Here is an 18,580-nt window from a genome sequence, read left to right as displayed (position 1 = left end):
CTTAGTTTGCATTATATTTTACTATATTGATTAGTTTAACAAAAAAAAATATTATAATTAGTTTATTAATTATTTTTTATTTATTATATTTTATTTAATAAATTCGTATTATTAAATAAATTCAAAATCAAACAAAATTTTATTATTAGCACGTTTTTTATTTTTTTTTATTTTGATGGTACGAGAATAATACTATAAAAAAATACTAAAGGTTAAGATTCATTAGTGCAACAATAAATTTGTGTGGCAATTTCATGTCGAAAAATATTCATGGTATTTGGTTCAATATATTTGTCATCTTCCTCGTCTTATATATAATCGTTAGTAGTCTCAATTCTTCATTCATTTCGACGTCTATCAAATTTAATGGGAATTTCTTCAATCATATTTCTTCGGATAAAATTATGCAATCTCGCAGTTGCATTAATAATTTAAATTGTTTTTCAATTGAAAATCATTGAAAAAAACCCGAATAAAATATTATGTGCAATTTGTTTTTCCAAATTCCAAAAATTATCTCAATCACAGATCTGATGGACGAGTGTTGTTTATTGAACGCCTCTTTTACATTATATGATTGTTGTTGTTGTGAAAAAAATTTGATGCGAGTGATATGGGGTATGGCGATATGGTGTCATGTAACCAGACATGTTTTTATAAAATGCATCAACTAGATAATATTTACCAACCAAAATAATACAAAAGTTTTGTTGCATATTTTATTTCACAATTGAAACAATGATGTGAATAACATACATGGTATTGGATGCGGAAAATCATATATTGGATTGTTCTGAACTTTGTCAAGGACCGATGAATCGTGCATAGAACCCTCAGCACCAGTGACAAAATATGTAAATAACATATTGTGGTCACATATCGCTATGAAATTTGTAGTTGTATAACCAGTTCGACCACGACAATTTAGTGACTTGCTTTCCTTAGGATGTACTCATATATGAGTGCCATCAATAACGCCAATACAATTCTATTAAAGAAAAGACATCAAATAATATTTTATTAATAATATATATAACAAATGAACCATATTGCTAAACATGGAAAATAACAAAATATTTATCTTAAATAATTTTCGAATGTTAGTTGTGGTGAATTTGACATGTGCTTGTGTTTGATCAATGAGCCGCATCTCATCCATGTATAGTTGTATTAATGATTTTAACACTTTTGATATTATTGTAGACATCGTAGACTTCGAATGACCAAAAAAGATGTCCACCGCTCTCATACTTCCACCATGGGCAAAATATACCAAAGTGATTCATACTTCCTCTTCAATTGAAATTTTACGCCCACCAACTAAATTGTAATGTGTACACAACGATTTATCAGTTGTCTAACACATTCACAATTAATTCTTATAGCTCAAAAACATGAATTATCATTATTCATTAAGACTTGTACAATTTCAGCACCACGAGTGGAAGGATCTTTAGGTAAACGTTGAACTTGCTCATTCATTAAATAATGTTCCGCAAATGTTGTAAAACAAATTGCGACCAAATAATTTACAAAATCATCATCAGATAAAGTACTCGTGTCAAATTCATCCAAATTGTTCATTCTTTATAATTTTGTAAAACAACTTAGAAATACTAATAATTAAGAAGGAAATTTGAAAAAACAAATCCAACAAAGAAGAGAGAGAAATGTGTTATGATTTGTGTAGAATAAAATATGGTCATAAAAGATAGACAGATTTTTGTTTTCTTTATAGAGTAAAAACTCAATTATTGTTTTTATTTTGTCCATAAGATAAAATAATGTATGTACTTATTGTTGTTTGTCCATTGGATAAAATTTTAAATGTACATATTATGTATTTTTGGTCCATAGGATAAAATGATGTAGGTCTTTATTGTTGTTTGTCCATGGGATTAAATGGTGTATGTACTTATTTGTTATTTATTCATAAAATAAGATGATGTTTGTACTAAAAAATAAATTGAATAAAAGAATGTTATTTTAAAGATAAAAATAAGATTAAAAATATGTAGTATACATATATATTTGATGAATAATTAGTTTGTGAATTGATTTTTTTTTTGTTTAATTATATCAGTCATTTAATATATCATTATTAATTTATTATAAATCAATTTCAAATAATCATACTCTAACATAACATAATATACTGCTTAAAATAAACTCACCTTCATTTAACAAAATAAGAATACACCTTATCATTACTCTAATAAATGTCATCACACAAATAAAAGCGATATTATAGTTTATAAATACAAAAATATAATTGTAACATATATCACAAAAATAAGTCATAAGTTTCAAAAACTACAAGAGATAAAACTATCAAATCAATGTTGAGTTGGTGGAAAATTCAGGTCATCAAGTCCAATGTTTGAGTGATTTTGTGCGAAAGTTGAGTCAACAATATTTGCAACTTTAAACTCGTGCTTGATCGAACTCCATCTTTATTCATTATTTCCAAGCTCTAAGAAAGTTTCAATAATATTAGAATTCACCGCAAAAATATGATATATGTGATGGAAGGTTTCAGATCCACGTTAAAGGCATAATTGTCCAAGCATAATATCTAAACACTTTTTCATTGGAGTAGGTGAAATGATCGAAGGAGAGGACATTGAATCAAAATATGTCCGGCGATATTGTGGCGACGATTGTTGTTGCATTTGTTTATTCCTATATAGGAGATGTACAAATATTTTTTCAAGTCTTTTTTATTGAGGAATCTTTTTTAGCTCTTTTACTCCTCCTAGATGAACACATTGCCCTTTTTTGACCACTAGACATGACAATAGATTTTGTTGTTTCAACACGAATTCCATCTTAAGGGTCAATGAATTGATTTTTTAATGACTTATCGGAGTCATTTGATCCCTCTTCGACAATAGATGTAAATGGAAGAGGTTTAAAATGAGAGCGGATATAATTATCATTTGCACGATCACAGCAAAAAAATGTTCGAACAAAGCATAGTCTGGAATTGTCTTTCATTTATAGTGATACAAATCTTTTTTTCCGTAGAAAATAAATATAAAAATATTAAAATCTAAAAATTTATATATTCAAGAAATGTTTAATCCAAAAATAATTACTCAGACATAGTCCCACCAACTATCGCTCGTCCCACCAACTATCGCTCGCATCAATCATATTCCGTATCGGATCCCATCCTAGGTCAGTTTAGAATATAGCCCATCGTAATTCAGACCAAAGTGTTTGTTTAGTATGAAAGTGGTTCTTGGATTGATCTTTCATAGGATATAACATATATTTATCCCAAAATGCCTTAATCAAGACATTGTATGTTGGATTGTTTTGTCATGGCTAACCGACAATCATTTTTTTTTCATACATAATATTTTAAGAAAAAATGTAGCCTTTTCTGGAGATGAATCTCACATTGCAAGGTTTGATTTGTTAACACCTATTAATTTTCAAAGTGACATTTTCCTAATACAAACAATGAAATAGTTCTTATTTAACCTAGATAAAAATAATAATTATGCATTTTATCTAAACAATGAATATCTATACATACATTAATGAAAAAAATACAATACATTTAGATATTCATTGTTTAAACTATTTCATTGTATTTTAATTAGAAAGTATAAAAACAAAACTAACTGAAACAAAATGGTAAATTAGAAAATACATAAATTATTATTTTAATGGTTAAATTAGTACATTACAATATTTTTTAATAATTACCCTGGTTAATTCAATAACCCTAATCTGAATAGAACAACTACTAATTGTGTTTTTATTGGAGATGGCACGACACTTTATGTTTTTCAGATTCTTGTACATTTGTAATTAATTGAATAATTACATAAACTAACACTTTCTAAAATCAAAATTTGTTATTAGAATGGATTATTGTTGTACAAAAGACTAACAATATTGTAACACTTATCAAATTAGTCATGATAGGGACAACGAAATTAGGAACGAAAGTAAGGGCACAAATTTAACGTGATCTGCGACTTTACCAAAGAGAGAAATAATAACAAAAAATATATTTAAAAAATAATAAATTAAAAAAATGGCCATGTTCGGGACAAAAAATCTCGCACATGACATTTTTTTTGATTTTTTTTCCCTCCTTCCGAACATGAAAATCTCTCGAACATTGTTATTTTCTCAGAAAAAAATTAATAATAATAATTTATTTTTCTCTCTTCTCCCCCAATATGGTCATTTTCCTGAAATGTTTTTAATTTTTTTCCTTTCTCCTCCCGAACATGACTATTTTTTCGAGAATAAAAATTATGGTTTTTTATTTTTCCTGCACATATGACATGGCACGTCAAATTCTTGATTTTACTTTCGTTATAACTTTGTTGCTCAAATCATTTTTCCTTGTCAAATTATATAAAATTGCAACTTATACCATGAGAATGATAGAACATCAATTTCATCTATTCTATTGTGACTGGAAGTTTGGAACAGAGGAGATACACGCAGATACACGCAGGTCAACCTTTTGACTAAGTTTAGCTAGCCTTTGGGCTAGAGCATACTCATCCTAGGTAGCACATTATAACTTTTTAAATTAAGAAGTTACATTTGTTTTTTTATGAAATCTTAGTGTATATTTTTTTTTATAAATTATTAACAATAAATAATTATTTATCATGTAGAATATCCATGCGATAGTGAATAAAATATAAGTTTTTTTTGTCCTATAGAATTGGGGACAGGGACTGCCCACATGTGGGCATTACAATTTTGAATTGCTAAAAAAAAATGTTATAAAATTATTTTAAATTTTTTATTGATTCATTGGACAATTGAGGTTAGTTTTCTAATTTTCAATTTAGCCCAATGTACACTTCATTGTTGGTTGTTGCTTACATCAACCAAATACTAGTTGTGAAATATTAATAAAAAATATTTGAAATGCCATCCATAGTTATATCTCATAAGTGTAAATAGGGATGGCAACGGGTACCCTACCCGCCGGGTAGTGAAGTATCCATCCCCGAACCCGATTTTCATTTTACTACCCGACCCCGAACCCGACCCCGACGGGTATATCTAATTTTATCCCCATCCCCGATTCATCGGGTATCCGATCCCCGACGGGTACCCCATTACCTGATTAAAAAATTAAAATTTGTAGAACTTGAAAAAAAAGAAACATAATAACTGTAATAAATAATAAAATTATTAATAACGAAATGTTAAAAAATATAAACAAAAACATTACTTACCTAAGTATTTATGTTATAGACTTTGAAAAAAAAAACTTTGTTGTTTGTTGTTGCTAAAGTGAAGAAAGTTAGAATAAATGTAAAAAAAAATATTGACTTATGTTGAAGATCTTGAAAGGAATAAGAACTTTGTTGTCGTTAAAGTGAAGAAAAGTTAGAATGAATGTTAAAAAAATAAACAAAAACATTACTTACCTATGTATTTATGTTGAAAATCTTGAAAAAATAAGAACTTAGTTGTGCTAGAGTGAAGAAAATATAATGAATATTAAAAGAAAGTTAAAGATTGAATATGAAGAATGTTGAGATTGAAATACATCTTGTTATTAAAAGAAAATGTGAAGATTATGAGAGAAATAACTTTTTGGGGAATATAAAAAAATAATGTCTTTTTGGGGAATATAAAGAAATAATGTTTGAGTGGAGTATGGATAAGAGCAAAATATTCATGATGATATTTGTAATAATGAGATATTTGAAATGTCACATTAAACTATAATAAAAAAATATTTTATTTTTTATATTAATATAATCGGGTATCGGGTTTGGGTTTCACACACTCCCCATCCCCGACCCCGTACCCGATCGGGTATCTTCTCTCATACCCCATGTCCGACCCCGACCCCATACCCAATTTAAAATACTCGAACCCGACTATCGGGTATCCACGGGTATCGGGCATACGGGTACCCATTGCCATCCCTAAGTGTAAATGAGGATGAAATTAAATTTTGAAACGAGGTGCATTTGCAATTTGAATTATCCAAATTTTATAAAATTTTCAAAAGATTCTTTGGACTTGAATTGAAGGTTTAAATTTGTTTTATTAGTGGGGTAATTTTCAATTGATTATTCGTCTTGATTGTAAACGAATTACATTATGTTTGATATTTTTCATTTTTTTTTTATTTTGTATAAAATTGTTTTTTAATTTCCATGTTTGTTGTGTTTATCCTTTTTTTTTAAAAAAATATTTCATTAAAGGAAAATTGTTTAAGCAAAACGTCAAAATCGACAAAGAAAAAAAAAGAGTACGAACACAAACAAGACAACAAAGAAGACACTTGAAAAAAATGGCAGCAATGAGAAATAAATGCATAAAAAACAAATGGCATCGAATACTTACTCTCCAACCAGTTTGTACACATTATCCCCACTAAAGATCGTCAAAGAGATCAACGAGGTGAATCGTTGAAACAGTTGGTTTGTCACTCTAAATTTTCGTCACATTGATGATCAAAGAACTTTGAAGTAATCTCACCGGTCAAGTTTTTTTTTGTTGAATACTCTTTGATTTCTCTCAATCCACCAAATAATGATCGGCAAAGAACCTCTTATTATCGAAAGTCAACAAGTTACACAAATTTGTCCAAGCTTCCTAGAAGTAAGTGTCTTTGGCATAACCTAAACAACTCTAAAAAAACATTACACTAAATCTCAAATAAGTTTCACGTAGTGACAATGTATGACACATTCTCCTGGCACTTTAAACACAAATGACATCGGCTAACCGAAATAATCCCTCTAGTATGAAGTCGATCATCGGTAGAGATGCCCCTACGAATATCACATCATCCTAAGAACGACATCTTAGATGGTGTTTCGGCGCTCCACAATGCATGCTAAGGATAATAAATTCCCGACTTAGTATCTTTTAAGTCATAACAAAGTTTAACGCTAAAATAATCTTGATTGTTCCAGGCCATAGTGTCATCAATATCGTTATTCAAACATTTATCTTGAATTTGATTGAGCATAACCCTAAGTAACATCGTCTCACCGTGAACAAGTCTCCTTTGAAATCTAATATTGGGTTGAAAATTATCTCTCAGGGTGACAAACATCTCAAGAACTGACTTGTCTCTACATGTGGCAATTTTGAACAAATTTGGAAACGTCTTCGTCAAACATTTATCACGACACCATGAATCATGCCAAAAGTTGACCGATTTTTCACTACCAGCTTTAAAGATCGGTTTCTCTCTAAAGTCACTCCAATTGCGACTAATGACTTTCCAAAGTCCACAAACACATGTCCCTTGGACTCAGTTGGTGAACCAACCAGACCAGTCATCACCATACTTATGTTTGATCACCTTAGCCCATAGACTTTCTCTTTGAGCCGAATATTGCCAACACCACTTAGAAAGGAGAGCGTTATTAAAAGACGAGATATCCCTCCTTCCTTGATGCTCTTTTTGATCTTACTCCACTAAACTAAGTGTGTAATATGAGACTCTGAGGTACCCATAAAAAGTTGTGCATAAGCCTCTCGATGTTAGCTGCAACGCTTTCTTGGGATTATGAATAAAGAGAGCATGTAGGTAAGCACTAAGACGATGAGACTATTAATCAAAACCAGCCTCCCCTTTTATAGATAATATTACTTCGCCAAATAGACAACTTATCCTCCATTTTGACAACAATATTGTTCCAATTCTCTCTACACCTAGAGGCACCTCCAAGAGATAGACCAAGATATGTAATAGGAGCAAACTCCACCTTATATTCCAGGATTTGAGTGTGAAGCCTCACTATTGAAAATAAATTCTGATTTCTCTTTGTAAACTTTCAATCCCATTTTATTCTTAAACTTCTCGAGAACGTTCTTTAACGCCACTAAACTTTTCATTAAAGCATCAATCATGCACAATGCGTCGGTCAAATAACAAGATATGAGAAATACCCACTTCACCCAACCTAATGCCACAATTAATCTCCTTAACGTTACTGATCAATTCTTCATTTTTTTAGCAACAAAAACAAAACTTTCATAACAATCACAAATAAAAAAGGAGACAATAAATCACATGCTCTATTTATTGTAAATAGAATAAGAAAATATAAACATGTCAAATTTGATGGACTCAAAATAAGTTCATCATAATTTATTAAAATCAAATGTATTAAGAATGGTCATCTTCATGAATTCATTGCATTGATAATCTTTAATAGGACATCTTCGTGAATTCATTGCATTGATAATCTTTTATAGGACAATAAGAAGATACATATAGTAATCTTTGGTGTTTTTGTATGGCTAATTTGAGTATTGTGACATTGAGTTTTTCAAGAATCATTTTTGGGTTGAAAATTTAATAGAAGATAAATTTTTAAAATTTTTAATTCATTGAAGAATGAGATATCATTTTCTTTAACTTTCTTCTTGATATTTTTCTAATAACTATCATTTTTTTGAAATTGTTGTTAGATTATAGGTGTTAAAAAGATTATTTATTTGTTAATTATACATTAACACAGGTAAATGAAGAAGAGAGAGTTAATTTTCTTATGTGTGATATTCTCTTCTTTTTTTTCTTTCTTTTTTGGTAAGTTGATGGTTTGCTTACCCTTTTTATTAATGTGAAAATACTGTCTGAAAAAATATAAAAATTAAAAGTTTTGTATTCCTTTAAATATAATTATATATATATATATATATATATATATATATATATATATATATATATATATATATATATATATATATATATATATATATATATTAATTAACGATTTTATCCATTTAATCTCAGGATGGACAACACATAAAAACATAAAATTTGATATTCTTAATCGAGACCAAATTATTTTAAAAATAAATGATATTTCAAAATTTCCACAATATATAATTCAATTTTGTAATCTTAAAATTTATATTATTACAAAAAAAATTATTTAAAAACAGAGACTAAAAAATTAATGGGGGTAGCCCGCAAACACACTTAATCATTTAACCAGGCGCAGAACTTGTCGCCTGACGGGCTCGAACCCAGGAACTTAGGGTTCGTATCCACCTCTTTTTGCCGCTAAGCTAGAAGAGGTGGATTAAAAACAGAGACTCATGTTTATGTTTTTAACGACTTTACAGAGAGGGATACCAGAGTAATTAATTCTTTATATTCTTTCATCTAGAACTAATTGATGAAACTATATGTTATGTTATATTATGAAATAAATATTATTATATGTTATATACCCAAAAATAAACAGTCATTTGAATATCCAAATAATCTAATTATGAACAATGTCTAAGTTTAATTATGAATTTATTTTAATATAAAATTAATAACTTGTAAATTCTGTAGTTACAAGAAATTAGTTGAGGGATGCGGAAGATTTAATAAATAAAAAATGTAGCCATGTCATCAATCCAAAAAAAACAACGCTTCAAAATGAAGCCATGTCATCAATCCGTCTCTTCTTTTATACACCAATCAGAGAGCCTATTGTCCATATATAAATAAGAAATCCGATTCATCAATAACTCATCTTATATTAGTTTTTCTCACCTACAATCTATCTATCTAACTTCATACAAATGGCGCCCAAGGCTGAAAAGAAACCGGCCGCGACAGCAGAAAAAGTTCCGGCGGAGAAGAAGCCAAAAGCTGGAAAGAAGCTTCCAAAAGACGGTGTTACCTCAACAGGAGTTGACAAGAAGAAAAAGAGGACGAAAAAGAGTGTCGAATCATACAAGATCTACATCTTCAAAGTTATGAAACAAGTTCATCCTGATGTTGGTATCTCTAGCAAGGCAATGGGAATCATGAACAGTTTCATCAATGACATTTTCGAGAAGCTTGCTCACGAGTCATCCAAACTCGCACGCTACAACAAGAAGCCGACGATTACTTCTCGTGAGATCCAGACTGCTGTCAGGCTAGTTCTTCCTGGTGAATTGGCTAAGCATGCTGTATCCGAAGGAACCAAGGCTGTTACCAAGTTCACTAGTGCTTGATGGCATAATTGTTTATGTTCTGATTTGCTAACTGATATGTTAATTCTATAATGAAATTGTTGGTTGTTGATCTTTGATTGTTAGTCTAAATTCAGTACTGTTAGCCAAATCAAAAGCTTATATATATATATTACTTCACAATTCAGAAAATGTCACAAATTCACAAGAAGAAGAAGAGCAAACTCACCATCCCATTAACGTTCGTCTTACTCTATCAACAATATGATTTCTTACCCTCACATTAGATAACTGAAATTTGCAGTTCTCATCCAGCAAGAATCTGTAAACTTCCCACTCACGGTCAGCATCCGAATGTCTTCCAATTTCAGCCTGCGTTTATAGAATTGTTACGTAAGCTTTAAACTATAAACCCAAGAGCAATATGGGAGAAAAAAATGCTTACCGAGAAAACACACATCTCAAGACATTTCAATGCGAATGTTACATCATAGAAAACACGAGGCCTTCCTTTTCCCGATAGTTCAACTGGATTGGCAACCAATAGTTCTGTATCAGGTCCACGGTTTACAGTAATCACACGCAATGGATGAAGCATCTCGTTCTTCAACGCTTTACACAATGTATTCTGTTTCTCAGGATCCACAATCTTATCGCCGTTCTTTTGTTGGATGAACAAGTCAAGATCACGTGCACCTTTCTTTACTGGACAGAATCGACCGTAAGAAACCTGTTTAAACAAAATCAACACGATGCAAATCGTAGACCTTGTTTGATGAAGGGTTATTTGGATACATACCTGTACATTACAGTCTTTCAATGTCCTCAAGATATCATAAAGGAGGCCCTTGTGATCAAAGCATTGTATCGAAAGTAAAGTGTGAGATGGGCTCAAGGAATTATCTGTAATGACACTAATGTTCTTCAACTTTGTCATATCTGGGCTAAGTTTATTTGCACAGTTTTGCTCACTTTCTGATGATGATAGTTCACATCTAAACAGTTCTTCAGCAACACCGGGAGATAGAGAAGATGCACTGTTTTGATTCCCAGCTAACTTAAGTTCACAACTGACACATGAATCACCTAAAACACAATATAATTGCTCACAAGTTTCATCTTTCCTCTGCTTTGTGTCCAGGAGATCTCTGGAAACATATAGTTTAACAACTATTACCATTATCATTCAAACCAAATGGCTTAAATTGATTCATTAAGTCATAAATCATATCATTGCAAATCATATAAGATCAACTTACAGGTTATCTGTAACAAAGAAGAGATCTAGGACTCTTCCATCTGGCGTTGTAGTCACTTTCACCCGTTGGATAGTCAACTGAAGCTCACACAGCACTTGGGTAACATCTGTGTAAGCAGGATTAACACAATTTTGATACAAACAAGCAAAAGAATCCTTAATAGGAAATGTTATATGTGTATGATTTATACCATGTAACAACCCTTTCCGATCAAGGCAACAAAATGTTATGAGGTAAACTTGAGAAGCTTTAGGGCATGGATATGGCTGATTTAGGTAAAATGAAGTAGAACAAGTTGGACACACCATTACAAGGCGGTTCTTCAAATCTGACCATCTTACTATGCCAGTACTAGCATGAGGAATCACCCAAAGCACTATGTAACACCATCTTCCATCAGTTGAAACATCTACTTCCATAAACAAATATCACAAAATACTCAAATAACATTTGTGAAATCAAGCCTGACTGATAAGAAATCAGATCCAAAAAAAATAGCTAAAAACAAGTTCAGTTATACTAATGCTTATTAAAGGAATTATTCTCCATATAAAGACAGTTATAAACTGAAGAACAGCACGATTGATAAGTAGATATTTCAAATATCGGATTGAATCTCACCTCCTTTGGTGATGCAGAGTCCGAAGTCGAGAATAGTCCAGCAGATATCGCAAGAGAGGCCGGTTTTATCGGGGCAATTGACGGTGATGATGTGAGGTTCGCCGGGATTTTTCCCTTTCTGAATTGATACGGCGTCATCTTCGCTTGGTAGAACCATTATATATGCTAATTTCCGGCCAAGTAGCACTTTCGCCGGCGTCTCCGGCGAGAATTTTCAACTGGAAGCAGCTCAAAAAAAGACAGTTGACGTCTCTATCTCTTTCTAGAAAATAAGATAGTGAGAGAGTGGATAAAAGTAAGGGATTAAATATCAAATATGACACTCATCTTTTGTATTCGTTTCATATAGACTATTGAAAATATTATTTTCATTAAAAAAAATCACTTTTGTTTAAAATGAAATTATTTTTACATATTGTTTTGATCATTTTTAAAATTATTATAATTATAATTATAACGATAATAATAAAAAAATACTATTTTTTAAATAATTTCATTAATGTTGAAATAAGAGCTATAAGGTAAGCTATGACTAAGCTTGAATTAAGCATAATCAAAATGACTACTTTTAATTGGAATTAAGGCACTACTAAAAAAATATGGTATTTTACATTAATAATATAACAATCAATTCATTTTTGTGTTAAATATAATGTACTGTAAATCTATTTTAAAACGATAGTTTATTTGATTTGAAAAAAAAAATGGATTCTTAGAATATTGTTTGATGTAAAAAAGATTGTTTACTAAGGTTGTACTTCAAAAATTTTGTAAAGAATGAAGGTTATTTTTTAAATTTGGTCTAATAAAATACTAAAATATTGATCAACAGATAGTGAACCAATGGTTCATTGACGGATTCACAAGAGTTCCAACCAAAGTTGGTATTAGTTTAAAAAAAATATATGGATATATCTACGTGAATTTTGTCGTTTTCTTAAAATTTAATAAACAAATAACATTAATTTGTGTATATTATAATATAAAAATTAAATGTTATTTGAATTTCATACTTTATTATACCTTGGACGAATCTATGTACAGGCTCGGTTGGGCTGAAGCCCACCAAAAAAAATATAAATATTATTATATTTTTTTTACGATAGAAATATGACATTACCCTTAATTTCTTAAAAAAATTAATATAATTCATTGTTTTTTTTATCTAATTATTAATAAAATGGTAAAACTTATTTTTATATACTTGTTTTTTTCATAATTTTCTCGTTATTATTTTAAGCCCACCCTAAATTTTTTTCAAGCCCACCCCAGTTCGAAATCCTGGGTCCGTTCCTGATTATACTGACATTATAATTAAACTAATATAATAATAATATTGTAATATTTGAATAACATCATAACTATATATTATTTTATATTATAACATTCTTTTTTAAACTTAAAATGAAACTGACTGACATAATTTGAGGTTGAAAACGAAATTATAAAATGTTATGTTCTTTAATTTTGATAAGTGTTTAAATACATCGATTACATAATGATAGCGTGTTTAATAAATTAATGAAGAATATAAAATTCCATGAGCATTGACTACATGGGTAAAAAGATAATTGAAGAACTCTGAGATTACTTGTGAATGTTAAAGTCCATCTATTTATAAAATGGAAGCGTGTTGATTAATAAATTAACGAAAAATGTAGAATTTAATGGGCATTGAATGCTGGGATGAAATAACAATTAAAATAACTTCAATGTTACTCGTGGATGTCGACTTTTATGCTAAATGAATTTCTTCAAATTTTTGATTTCTCAAAAATTTCAGAAAATGGGCTTTCTAAAAAAACCCCATTGTCCGGACCTGAGACTATTGAAGAATCTTTTTTATTTTTTGGTTATGTATGGAAAGATAATTTGCTATCGGATATTTATTTTTGAATTTGATAATTTTCTCTAGCATTAGAATTTTTTGAAAAGTAATTATCTCGGTTTCATTGAGATCTATCAAATATCAAATGATCGGGTGAGTGTTGATTAAATAACTAATAATTTTTTTTTTCGTATGATTGAATTAAAACTAACAAAAATATGAGCATGGACGGTTGGTAAAATAACAACCCAAAAAAATCTCGAGTTAAAACATAAACATTTAAAAAAATATATATTTTAATAAATTATTAGAGTTTTCTATTAATGACTAAACATTGATGTAGGCAAAATACTATAATTTAATGTGTTTGAGAATAAAAACAATGCTCTAATACTATGATATAATATAAAAAAAAATTGTATTGAATGTTATATTAAATTTATAAGTTATTATATTTATAAAAAAAAAATTATAATAATAAAATTATATTAGACACAATGAACTGTAGTTTTTGATACAAATTAAATGGATTTAAAATGAATCTTATCTATTTAATTAATTTGAATTTATTTTTGATTTTTTATAAAAAAAAAAAAATCGTCAAGTAAAACAAAATCTAAGCACATCATACCAACTAAACTCCAAAAGTACAAAAGAGAGATTAATGTTGTCTATGTGGACTTTGTTTGAAGCCTCACTGGAGACAAGAAGAGAGACGATAAAGGAGGAAAGAAAGAAAAAGACCGTCATTGTTGTGGAGGGAGCTTGATCATTTTTTTAGTTCTTCAACTAAAGAGGATGGTTTGTTGCGGGATCAATTAGAGCAATGCTTAAGGAAACTTGTAATTTGTTTTTTATTTCTTGATTTTTTTCTACTGTCTACATGTTATAACATTTTTAATTTTAGATTTAGGACCATAACATAACATAGACACATTTTTTAAAATAAAATGATACAAAACTATAATAATATTTATGTATGAATTTATATTAGACACATGCCCTGTCATATTGAATTCATAAATAAAGTGTAAACTAAGGCCTTCGGATTGAGGTTTTGAAAAAACTTAAAAAGGAGAAAAAAATAATGATATATATAAATAGTATTTAAAAAAAATGATTTTGAGGAGATAGTGATTATTTTTGGTAAAAAAATTTAAATAGTATTGATATATATAAATAAAATAAAAATAATAATTTAAAATTGAGGGTGTTTTAGTATTTTGATTAATGAAATGAGTGATGTGATTGTTGAGAAGTGATTGATTGGAAAAATGATTTTGTATGAATTATTTAAAAAACATAAAGAGAATAAGTCAAAATATTTTTTTAAAGGGTCAAAAGTTTAAAGTAGAATCTGTAACGTGACAGGCACACGAGACATAGCGCGGAAACCCCTTCTCACGTGAAACCAAACATCGAACAAAAAACAGTATTTCTAAAATGCGTTTAAACACGTAAAATGTTTTTTCTTTCATAATTTATCGAGTAATAAATTAGGTGACGACTCTAAAAAGTCAAAACTAGTTTAAATCTGTTTTTAGCTTATCAATGTATTTTATGTGATATATTTATATATATATTTTTTTATTTGATCGGTTCAAGTGAAAGTTCAAAGTCATTTTAAGACTTTTTAAAATTTAAGGTGAAAATTATAATATCTCTATACAAAAATATATAAAATTGTTGAAGAATTTCAATTCAAATGATAAATTTTTTGAACCGACCTAAAATGAGGAGGTCGTTGATAATTACTGACACAATTTATTTATTAATAAAATATTGAATAATGATTGGACTAATTTGATTCAACTAACAATTAATTGATTAAATAATTAAATATGTTTAATAATATTTAACTTAATTGAATGTTTAATATTAAGTGTGTTTGAGTGGATTTGTTTTAATTATTAATTTTTATTTTTTATTTTTAATTTATTGTAAATTACTCAATTTATTCGTTAAAAGGGTTTAAATATATTTAATTTAATTTATTTAATGCAATTTATTACTCAATTGTGGCTTATTTTTGATATTATTGATTAACAACATTGTCTTCTATAAATAAATTGGCCCGTGCCCTCACAAATGGAAGAGAGTAAAATTACGTTATTTTGAAAAATAGTATTTTATTGCTATTATCATCTAATCTATCAAATAATTTTTTTAAAAATAATTATCAAAGTTAAAACTAAATTGATTTTATTTATATTTGTTAAAAAAATTATAATTAAATTTGATGATTTTGTTTGTAAAGGTAAATGAAAAAAAAAATATTTATTTTTTTTATAAAACATTCTAAAAATAATTACAAATATTTTTTTTGTAAATAAATTATTTTAGTTAAAAAAAAAAACTCAAATCTAAAATAATTTGGGTGAAATTAGAAAAAGAAAAAAAAAATAAAATTTAATAAAGTATTAGGCGGGCTTTGTGAATTTTAAAAATGTTTGATTTCCCTCCTCCTCCATTGGGAACATGTTATTAATTATAAAGATATTCTTCCTTTTGTGCCCTTACATATATGGACGGTTTATATTATTAATCTTCACACACCCGACGCGGATAGACATTATCAGCCGTTGGATTCAGGATCCGCAACACAAGCAAAGCATCTACAAATACAGAGACAAACACATTCTTCTTAAAATCAAATCTCAAACACCTTCTTCTTCTCCAAATCAAATTGTCGGATTATTCTGTCTCTATTTTAAAATGTCAGGCCGCGGTAAAGGAGGGAAGGGTTTGGGAAAGGGAGGAGCCAAGAGGCATCGTAAGGTTCTTAGAGACAACATCCAAGGTATTACCAAGCCAGCCATTCGTCGTCTGGCCAGAAGAGGCGGAGTCAAGCGTATCTCCGGTCTGATCTACGAGGAGACAAGAGGCGTACTCAAGATCTTCCTCGAGAATGTTATCCGTGATGCTGTCACTTACACTGAGCATGCTCGCAGGAAGACTGTGACCGCCATGGATGTGGTTTATGCCCTCAAGCGTCAGGGAAGAACCCTGTACGGTTTCGGCGGCTAGGGTTTTAACCCCTTTAGTTTTGTAAATCGGTTTGATGCTTTTTTCTTTTCAAATTGCTAAACATTTGCCTTTGAAAAGGATGAATGACCCATTTCAATTAGATGAAGAATCTAATAGACTTCACCCATTAATGAATCTTGTTTTTACCAACACTGCAATTCATTTATAATCATTTATTTAGTTTTCAGCAAGTAAATGCCTTAGTAGGGTTTATATCCTATCACTTGTATGCATATTGTTCATTATATTATTGCTCTTCTTTATAGTGAGAGATTGGTATTTTTCAATATTTGTTTGAGGCGTTCTATATTGGCGTCTCTGGGTTACCTCAGTTCAATTGCTTGAGATTTCCTTACTGAAAATTGTGAATAATGAATCACGCTATTGGAAACCCAAATATATCAAATTCATTTCAAACATGCCCAAGTTAAACTAAAGGTCTATCCCTATTCATAAAATAAATCGTATTACATAAACATGTCAACAAACATTCATGTTAACAACATGCTATTCTCATTTACTATCTGATTCTACCCAGAGGCGTTACATTTATCGAATATGGAGGGAGATTGTTTAAAAACTTACTGAGATCTTTCAAAATCGACATGGGAGATATCCTCTCCTAAACTCTCCGAGTCTGTCCTCTAAAAGCCGTCAGTCCTTCAGTTGCATGGGAGAGATCACGCTAGAGCCCTTGAATTGTCGCCCGATTCTTACCTCAGTCCTCTTGAATCGATGCTGCTCCCTTTCTTCTCCTTCAATCGTAGAAAAAACCGTCTATGATCTGACTATTCACCCAAATAGACCTCTGCCGTAATCGCAACTTCCCTCTTTCATTAAAGTTAATGCCTTCTGACTTGGGGGTCTGAGTTTTAGGTGTTTGCCTAATTCCGCCTAAGCCCTTTTTTTTCTTTCTTTTGTAATGTGTCTAGCTTGGCCTTGTTTGATGTGTTCATTCCCTATTTTTTACCTGCCCAACATTAACACACAAAGCAAATCAATTTAAAGGTGAATATTCATTTGAAGTATTTTAATTCGTTTGATTTAGTCAAAAATAATTTTATTTTATAAAAATGAGTTCATGTTACACTTACAAATAGAGTGTAAAATGTGAGTGTCTACAGAATGCTCCTCTTGTGCAAAGTTTAAAAATTACGATCGAATTTTAGAAAACGCATGTCTAAGTTTGACATTATATACACCACATTTGTAAACAACCTAATTTATAATCATGTTATACTTACAAATAGAGTGTAAAATATGAGTGTCTACAAAATGTCTCTCTTGTGCAGATGTTAAAAATTACGATCGAGTTTTGAAAAACGCATGTCTGACATCATATACACCACATTTGTAAACAACCTAATTTATAATCCTACTTAAACCTTTTTATTATTTATTTATTTAGAAAACATTAAAAAAATAGAAAGATAAAACATAACGATCACATGATCGACGATGCCCCGATTTCGGTGCTTGTTGGTCGTCTTATTGAGGAGTTTGGATATTGAAAGATGTTCGCTTTACTTCGTCCGTAAAACATGGTAGGATTGACTGTTGACTCTAACCAATGTATTGACTGGCGACACAAGTATCTACTCCGAGCCTAGATATCGAGACATCACGAAACACTATACGAGGTTCGCGTCATCTTTTAGACGGATAAAAACAACATATTAATCTCAAGCTATTATGATATGAATACCATCTATGTGAGATAACCGAATAATTTTCATTATTCTGCGGATCGATGAACGCGGTATATTGATCTCAAGATTTTAGGGTCCGATGACCAACTATGCGAGATAACCGAAGAGTTTTGTGTCATTGTGCGGGTGGACGTCTTAAACTTACATTAATTTCACCTACTACAGTCCATAAATCATCTGCCTGAAATAGCCAATGATATTTTTATCGTCTTTTG

At 29.8% G+C, this 18,580-nt stretch overlaps 3 protein-coding genes across 3 annotated transcripts; 2 read left to right on the top strand and 1 right to left on the bottom strand.

The window, feature by feature from the left end:
* The first annotated feature begins 9,504 nt into the window (after positions 1–9,504).
* Positions 9,505–10,037, top strand: LOC124916862 (histone H2B-like). The gene has a single exon (XM_047457597.1). The coding sequence runs from the start codon at positions 9,544–9,546 to the stop codon at positions 9,961–9,963; it is 420 nt and encodes a 139-aa protein (XP_047313553.1). The 5' UTR covers positions 9,505–9,543; the 3' UTR covers positions 9,964–10,037.
* A 90-nt stretch (positions 10,038–10,127) lies between these two features.
* On the bottom strand, positions 10,128–12,050 carry LOC124916846 (ACT domain-containing protein ACR9-like). Its single transcript, XM_047457596.1, has 6 exons — positions 11,802–12,050; positions 11,371–11,589; positions 11,181–11,286; positions 10,721–11,069; positions 10,367–10,651; positions 10,128–10,293 (listed from the first exon to the last, which is right to left on the bottom strand). The coding sequence occupies exons 1-6, from the start codon at positions 11,956–11,958 to the stop codon at positions 10,147–10,149; spliced, it is 1,263 nt and encodes a 420-aa protein (XP_047313552.1). The 5' UTR covers positions 11,959–12,050; the 3' UTR covers positions 10,128–10,146.
* A 4,244-nt stretch (positions 12,051–16,294) lies between these two features.
* On the top strand, positions 16,295–16,925 carry LOC124916819 (histone H4). The gene has a single exon (XM_047457590.1). It carries the CDS (start codon positions 16,345–16,347, stop codon positions 16,654–16,656), a length of 312 nt encoding a protein of 103 aa, XP_047313546.1. The 5' UTR covers positions 16,295–16,344; the 3' UTR covers positions 16,657–16,925.
* The last annotated feature ends 1,655 nt before the right edge of the window (positions 16,926–18,580 follow it).

This window comes from Impatiens glandulifera, chromosome 1 (genome assembly GCF_907164915.1).
Source record: "Impatiens glandulifera chromosome 1, dImpGla2.1, whole genome shotgun sequence".
Taxonomy (NCBI): domain Eukaryota; kingdom Viridiplantae; phylum Streptophyta; class Magnoliopsida; order Ericales; family Balsaminaceae; genus Impatiens; species Impatiens glandulifera.
This window is presented reverse-complemented; position numbering and strand designations above follow the sequence as displayed.